Source organism: Volvox carteri, assembly GCF_000143455.1.
Source record: "Volvox carteri f. nagariensis unplaced genomic scaffold VOLCAscaffold_1, whole genome shotgun sequence".
Lineage (NCBI taxonomy): Eukaryota > Viridiplantae > Chlorophyta > Chlorophyceae > Chlamydomonadales > Volvocaceae > Volvox > Volvox carteri.
In genome coordinates, this window is record NW_003307545.1 from 2,097,108 (window position 1) to 2,105,445 (window position 8,338).

At 55.6% G+C, this 8,338-nt stretch overlaps 1 protein-coding gene across 1 annotated transcript; it reads left to right on the plus strand.

Moving 5' to 3' along the window:
* Positions 1–15: 15 nt before the first annotated feature.
* On the plus strand, positions 16–6,980 carry VOLCADRAFT_86019 (uncharacterized protein; the record flags this gene model as incomplete). The annotated part of the gene is made up of 14 exons (XM_002945695.1): positions 16–28; positions 116–210; positions 530–729; positions 861–975; positions 1,285–1,350; positions 1,841–2,116; positions 2,741–2,860; positions 3,552–3,656; positions 4,089–4,247; positions 4,692–4,762; positions 5,317–5,416; positions 5,899–5,981; positions 6,153–6,448; positions 6,712–6,980. The coding sequence occupies 14 exons, from the start codon at positions 16–18 to the stop codon at positions 6,978–6,980; spliced, it is 1,968 nt and encodes a 655-aa protein (XP_002945741.1).
* Between the last annotated feature and the right edge of the window lie 1,358 nt (positions 6,981–8,338).

Sequence of the window (8,338 nt, forward strand, 5' to 3'; positions counted from 1 at the left end):
CTACGCAAATAGAAAATGATACACGCATGTGAGCGTATCCTACCCGCTCATGTACCCCTGCATGCGATATACCCCACGTGTGTTTACGTCTGCTTGTCGTACACTTGTACTGCAGCCAAGAAAGTGTTGTGCTATCTGGGTGAGTGTCTGGGCACAACGCCGCAGGGCCAACGAGTCAGCGGCTTTCAAACATGGATGCAGGAGAACGAGGTGCGAACACGCTGCATGAGTTCGCTTGTTAGTTAGTTAGTTAGTTAGCCTTTTGCGAAGCCCATGGAGCCCACGGAGTGACGGGCGAAAGGCGTGAAGGGCGACACTAGGCGCTAGGGCAGCTTGATCGTACATATCGTACGTCGGTGGTACCCAGCCCTTCCGATGTTCTGGGAGTTGGTGGTTGTTTCTTTTGTGTTGATTTGAACTCATCTCATCATGTTAGGAATGTCACCCTGTATGTCTGTCTGTAAGATACGCCGCCATCTACACCCCCCGGCACTAACCCGGCACTAACCCGGCATCCCCCGGGGCACAGGCCTGGGTCCGCGGTCGCCGGTTCCTAGGAATACCCGACATCTGTCTACCGCAACCCGTACCGCCGTACATTGACTACAGCCAGGAGCTGGCAGCCGCCAGTCCCGCGTTGTACGACATGTACGTGCAAGATCTTTTACGGTTGTTGAGCTACGGCTCCAGCGTTACGACGAATTCAGATCCCTACCTGGATCTCTTCAGGTAAAATGGGCCTTATGACGGTTTACGAAACGGAAAATTTACCTTTCTGCATGGCTTCATTGGTACCTGCATGCTTGTTGCGCATCATGGAAGACGGTGGTTGGCGCGGCCTTTGTTCATCCCATCCGCAGGTGGTCGGATGCGGCGGCGGGTTCACCGGCTACCGGGTTCCGACAGCAGCCCCTGCAGACACAGGCGGACCGGAGGCAGCAGCAGCAGGAGGGTGGGGGTGGGGGTGAGGTGGAGGTGGAGGTTGAGATGGAGGAAGCATCACCTTGCACAGCAGCTCCCAGTTCCCAGTTCGGACGTCCTCCGCAACCACCACCATCACCATCGTCAGGGCCATCGTCAGGGCCATCACCACCACCATCACCGTCACCGTCACCATTACCGTCACCATTACCGCCGCCACAGCAGCCGCCACCGCCGGCTCTGTCATTTGGGAGCACTGCCGCCGCGGCCGGTGTGGGGGCCTTATGCCGGGAGGTTCCTGGTTTGGGTTTGGTCCCGGAGCGTGTCTTCCTGCGTGCCCCAGCGGGGTGTCCCCGGCTGCAGCTGCTGCCTCACGGGGACCCGCAAGGCCGTCCGGACTGGACGGCCAGACTGCCGCCAGTGGTCCAGGTAGGGGAGGGGGAGGGGGAGGGGGAGGGGAAGGGGAGGGGGAGGGGGAGGGAGAAACCCTAAATCCCCTGCCCCCCTGCCCCTCTTTTCCGACTACCTCCCACCTACGCACCCACCCATTCTCTCCGATCTCCTCTCTCCTTCTCCAGCCTTGGGCGTGTATTGGCAGTTGAACCTTTGCACCATCATCATCACCATCCGGACCCCCGCCATCCTCCCCCTCCTCCTCCCCCACCGCCTTTACTTCATTACGGCTTCGCTCTACTGCTTTTCTTCCGCTCTTACTTTAGTCTTGGCGGCTAGGTAGGTAGGTTTCCGCTATCATCATCATTATTACATCATCCAGGGGTCGCGTCCTTCAAGAACGCCTACTGGTCAGTTCTGCTCCTCTTGTACACCCTTTCTTTGGCAGCAGCTTCACTCGTCCATGGTACCTCTTTCCCCCCTCCCCCCCTCCCCCTCTCCTCCCTCCCCCCTCCTTCTCCCCCAGTGGTCCCACCCCGCCCTGCCATGGTTCACACCCACACGAGGAAGCGGACTGGTCATGGCCGGGGGAGCGGCACTGGGGATGGCCGTACCAGGCGCCGCCGCGTCTGACGTGGACCTCTTCCTTGTCGTACCCTCCCTGGATCCGGCAACCGGACTGCAGCGCAGCGAGCAACAGCGTCGGGACGCGGCGTGGCTGGTAGCGATGGAGGCGATGGAGGCGGTGCAGCGGCAGGTGGCGGCACACGACCAATCGCTGTTCGTGTACGCGGTGGCCGGGGTATGTGGTTAATTCGCTGAGGGACGGCGCCGGGGCTGCGTGTGTATGTATGTATGTATGAATGCATGTATGTATGTGCGTGCAGTTACAAGATCCGCACAAATGGGGAAGGGGAGGGGGAGGGCGTCCGTTAAAGGCCCTTGGGGTCCCGGACGGGGTCATGGGTGAGTCAGTCGCCTGCCGTCTTTCGCTTCCCTCTTCCCTCCTGGACACGTGCACACACACAAGTGAAGTTTTCGCTTTCGTTTTGAATCTCATGGGGGCGCCGTGATCCGTGTGTGTATGTGTGTATGTGATGTTGTCCGGGTTTTCTTTCCTTTCCCCTCCCTCGAGCCCTTGATCTTGCTTTTCATTTTCTTCACTTCCTTTAATCCCTTTTAATTTTTAATTTTAATTTTACAACTTTATAACTTCTACAATCTCTTCTTTAATGTCTTAAAAATAATCCTTTCAATTTTTTTAGTTTCGCATTTCCTGCGTTACTGTTACCCCTTTCCAATCTTTTTTTTTCAATCCGGCCGCCTGAGACGTCTTCATTTCTTCTTATTTTCTTTTCTAATGCTGCCTCTTTACGTACATCTGCAAAAAAGAACTCCGTACACCGCCTTTGCTTCCCGCGATCAGGAGCAATGTCACACCCTCGACGTCCTGGTGACGAATCGGGAGATGGACGGCACATGCGACGGCACCCATCTTGTGGCCCAGCTGCAGCTGATACTGCGATTGTACGAATCTCCAGCGCAAGTACGTGTACGACATTTGTACGGAATAGGAAGTGGACGGGTTGGCGCGACAGCACAGGCAGAGTGATATGGTGCGCTGCCACGTCCTGACACATGTGTGTATGTGTGTACGGCGCCCCCCCCTCACCTACCCGGGGGTGGGGGAGGTGGGAGCCACACCCGTAATCTGGTGCTGGGTTGATGATGTCCACATTTGCCTAATATTGGTTGAACTTCGTATTGTACTACAATCCATGGCATTTGCACGACAGGTGGTTCACGGCTTTGACGTGGACGTGTGTGCGCTACTGTACGACGGAGTGGAGCTATGGGCAGCGGCTCGTGCGCTGCGAGCGTTACATTGCGGCTTTATCCTCGTGGAACCTATACGACAGTCGCCCAGTTACGAGGTAGTACGACGAATTTGCAGTACTGTGCGTCTTGCCTGTGTCGTGTTGAAACACGGCAATCTATCGTACACAGCCCTCCCGGGTATGGGTCTTGTCCTAATCCCGTACCTGCCCTTCTTTCCATTTCCCCTCTCCTCCCTCCCCTCCATTTCCCCCCTCTTCTCCCCTCGGGCACTGCTAACCGTCAAGTCCCGTCTGACTGATTGATTGAGACCCGCTCCGAAACCAAACCGTTTACTTGCTGGGCGGTTGGATGGCTGCTTTTCACTGCTTTCACTGCTGCTGTTTGGATGCGGCGGACAGGTCCGGCTTCACAAGTACAGCAAGCGACTGGGACTAGATATTCTGGTTCCAGGGCTGGATCCACTGCTCGTGGAACCTGCCGTACGGGAACTGGACGCCATGCAGGTGCGTCTGGGGGAGGGTTGGAGGGGGCTTGGGTGTGCTTGAGTTATTTGCATGCATGCATGCATTTAGTAGTATTGCCGTACTTTGCCGTACGTACGTACCAGTTAACTCTCAATTCCCAACCAATGTCCATCCGAAATGACTACACTCCCCTGCCTCCGGAACACCTCTCCTGTCGGCTGTTGATCTTTTTTGCTGTCATGCTTCTGTCTTGCATACCTTGATTGCTTTCCGAGGCCCCAGCCCGCTTAGAATTTGCTTTGATTCTTTCTGAATTTGTACCTTAAAAAAACGTTTTTTTAGCAGTTATGATTCCGTTCCTTGCCGCCCTTTTTTCAACGATTCTCCCTAAACCTCCGAAACCAGGCGGAGCTCGCCCGCCTCCTTGAGGAGGACGTCAACCGACCCTGGGTCACCTCCTCCCACGACAAGTCCATGGTGACCGACAGCTTTCACCACCGTACCCGCATCCCGACCGTACGGAAACTGGCAGCCCTCGCCACGGGCTTGAATCGGCTACTGCTGGTGGGGCGGCTGTCGGAACTGGGGGTGACCCCCGAGGAGGTCAAGATGGTCACATCGGCTTATAAAGTAAGTTGGTTTATGTTGGTTGTATTCTGTTGTAGAGTTGGTTAGCGTTCGTACGTTGTTCGTTTGCGGCCGTTGTGAGTCTGTAAAGCATTTTACAACGGGAAGGACGGGGTATTATTTCCTTTTCTTTGGCGCCTTAGAACTGTTCTTTAGTGCCCTGCGAAACCACACCGCGCGACATGAAGCAGAATCCTGAGAGCTGAAGGGGAAACTTCTGCGACCTCGCTTGATAAATAAATGAACTCTTTTCCTGAGCCGCCTGAGCCTCCTCCTCCGTTGCCGGAAATCTCCCAGCACCGGTGCTCCCTTTCCGCCTCTTCCAATCTCCCCTTCTCCGCCTCTAGTCGTTGCCGTTGGGGCGTATATCGACATTTTGTTTCGTTGACACGCATATAATGGTTCCCTGCCCTGCCCTGCCCTGCCCTCCCTGGACCACACACATAGGGCCCCCGAATGACCGCCGCTGACGCCGCAGTCTACAAAGGTCGATCCTACCGGGGAGCTGCTGTGTACACGTGAGCTAAATAAACGGTTACTGTTTCGCCTCCTTATAAAGAGCAGGTTACTGTCACTCATAAACCTTCTTGTATGTTGACCAGGTGATGATAGATGTTTTCATTCATCGTGAGGGTGTTGCATTCATGCATTTAAGTATGTATGGCACACACATCTTTCCTCGCACACAGCACATTAACGCACATACATACATACATACATACATACATACATACATACATACATACATACATACATACATACATACATACATACATACATACATACATACATACATACATACATACATACATACATACATACATACATACATACATACATACATACATACATACATACATACTTGGCAGTCTGAGTCGGGGTCGGGGTCGGGAGCACACAAGACTAACCGACTTGTGCTGTGTGCTCCCGACCCTTGCGCTGTGTTTCGGCTTCGGCCCCCGGCTCTCGCAGCCCACAGTGTAATCTAAGTCATACATACATACATACATATATACATACATACATACATACATACATACATACCCTGGTATTTGATGTTCCCCCGCCGCAGGCATGACCATACGGTCGCATGTACGGATCTGGGTGAACAACCTTTCGATGATAAGGACGAGGAAATGTGGTTGCAACTGAAAAAGATAACGAACTTTCAGGTAGGGTGGCGGGCTGCAACGCCTTTTCAACGGCCTTTTCAACGGCCTCCCTGTTAAATGTATGCCGTACGTCGCTGGCTCAAAACAGATGTGCGGCGTTTGTTTGTTCCGACGACGGCGACGGCGGATGCCGTTAAAACCGCGGCAGGCAGCGTGCCTTGCGGACGTCACACATCCTCGCCCCTCCTCGCCACCTTCGTTCACACGGGTTTCACATGGATGTTGTACGGATCCCTAAGTGCCACACTCATGATGCGGCACATCGCGCACCGAAACCACACCCTAGTTTTGAAGCCGCACCGGGTACTTCCTTACCTGCCTCTTTCCTTTATGTACGTCTGCCTATGTATACACACGTGGATTAGGGTGCCCAGGGGAGAGCAGGGAACTGCCTCGGGAAAGGGGGCCGCTGGTGAAGCTTAACCACCCTGTAACGACATACACACATGTATGTATGTATGTACACATGCGTGCACATGCAGGTAGATGCCGTACATCTTCAGACGGGTCGCGAGGCGCTGTTCAGTGGCTCGTTCACGCACACGCCCTTCGACGACTGGTACAGGTAGGGTGGTTGGCTGGGTGGTTAGCGGTTATAGTTATAGGGCGGTTAGTAGATGGTTGGCTGGGCCGACCGGATGAGCACAACGGAATGTGAGGGGAAGGGGCAGGCGGCGCCGTACCTCAGTCCATTCTCCATCAGGTCCTCCACAAAATCCCTTGTTGCATATTCCAGGTGTTGCCTGAACAAGCTCGAGGAGCGGCTGCTGCGTGGCGAAATTGACTGGGAGGCGCGGGCCCGGGAGCGCGTCGTACAGGATTACGACGTTGTAGCATTACCCTGCGTGGACGATGTGGAGCGGGAGTTGGAAATCAAATGCCAGTTGTATACGGCACTGCTGGCAGCGCTGAGGGCTGGAAGGCCCGCACCAGCACCAGCAGCACCAGCAGCACCAGCACCAGCACCAGCACCAGCAGCAGCACCAGCAACAGCTCCTGCTACTGCTAGCGGCGGCGGCGGCACCAATGCCGGTCTTAGCTCCACTATGGCCGCGGCACAGGCAATGACGGCCATGGAATCTGTCGCTGAGCAAATGCCTTCTTTGCTGAGCAACAACAACAACTGCAACGGCGACAACAACATGAGCAGCAGCAGCTAAAGCTACAGCAACAAGTAGTGCTCGAGTGGCAGCGGCTGCAGCAGTACATCTCCGAGCAGCAGTCAACGCAGTCAACGCAACGGTAACAGCAGCACAGCACGTGAATGTACAACACCCGACGGCGCGGCACTACAGCCGCCGCAAGCGGCGGCGGCCCAAGCGACCCCAGGGCTCGCTGCCCTGGCGGTGCCAGTAGTACGGCGGCCGAAGGCGGCAATGGTGACGGCGGGAGCCCCGGGCCTAGCGGTAGGGCCGCGCTGCTGCGGCCGTACAGGGGAGCTGCTGTACCTGGGTCGGCGCTATCGACTGTGGTGGCGACGGAGGTAGAGGGTCCGATGATGGCGACGGAGGCGGCGACGGAGGCAGCCCGGCTGCGGTACTGGAGTGTCGCCGTCGCCGTCTGATGGGAACGAATTGTGACAAGGCAATCCAGGCGGCTGAGGCAACAGCGACGACACTGCCGAGGAGCTCCGTAGAAGTACGACTCAGTATTTTTGCCGCGCCGCGGACGGTGTGCAGCTTGGTGTCGAAGTCCACGGCGTCGTAACTAACCACGGCGCGGCAGCTTCCGCCGCAGAGGCGCTGCCCTGGCCACCACCGCGACGGTGCTGCGCCTCGTGATCTCAAAAAGGTGTTTATGTTGGCTGTCAGGGTGATGGGTGGTAGTGGGGGGGGAGAGGTGGCGGGAGGTGGCGTCGATAGGCTTGGCGGCCGCGGCCCTGTCCGTTTGGAGGTTGTTGGAGGTTGTTTGGGCGGCAGCAGGGCTCTGATGTGGGGCGAGACAGAAGTACTGGCTGAGGGCGTTGGTGGGTCCAGGCTTGCAGTATTTATTCATGTTATGTACATGTATATGTGCCTATCTTCATACCTGTACATGTATTTATGGATGCGCGTACGGGGCGTCAAAAGACGTCCAGCTCGAGCCATGTTTACGCGCAAAGATACAGATAGACGGACAGACGTACAGGTATGCATGCATACAGCAGACGGGCTATTTGCTTTGGGATGAGCCCGGCCAGAAGATATGTCTAGTAGCCGCAGGTGTTGCCGCAGGGGCGACGGATGGAAGCACGACTAGGCACAAACACAAACAAATGCGACTGAAGTAGCCTCCGGGGTATATCCATAACATGGGGGGGGGGCACGTGGATATCCGAAGGCCAGGGTCGAAGGCGTGCGTAGGTGGGTTCGGGGATATTCGACATAAAGGAGGTCTAGAAGCGTTGTGAAGTACTAAAATGCAGTATCTGAGGCGGTCCTCTGTCTCACAACACAGGATTTCGGAGCTACTGTGACTCGTTGATCCAACGAGGGCTCAACCAATGAGGCTGCACGTCCGGGACACCAGGTCAGGTAGAGGACATGAAGAGGATGAATATCTGCACGCACGCCGTGCTGTCAAGACGGTATCGACGACGTTAGCTGTTCCAGCGCGCAGAACATGTCGTCTGATGTAGCTTCCAGGCAAATCTGATAAGTTCAATGGGTTCATGTTTGCCCCTGAACTCCTCCTTTCAGTTGTAGTAGCAGCAGATGGTCCGTGGGGCCGTGAACAGGGCAGGGCACTGAGGGGAACGGCACTCAGGCGGTGGCTCTTTGTGGGTGAGAGCCAGGTTACATTGCAGTCAGGATTGACGACTGGATATGACAGTGACGCAAGAGCCTTGGCATCCTCGGGACGAGACAGCATGATCGGTTTGCACCATGCAGTCTGTGGTCTATTCGAGACCAGGACACCTCAAAACAACGGAACTGAAGAAAG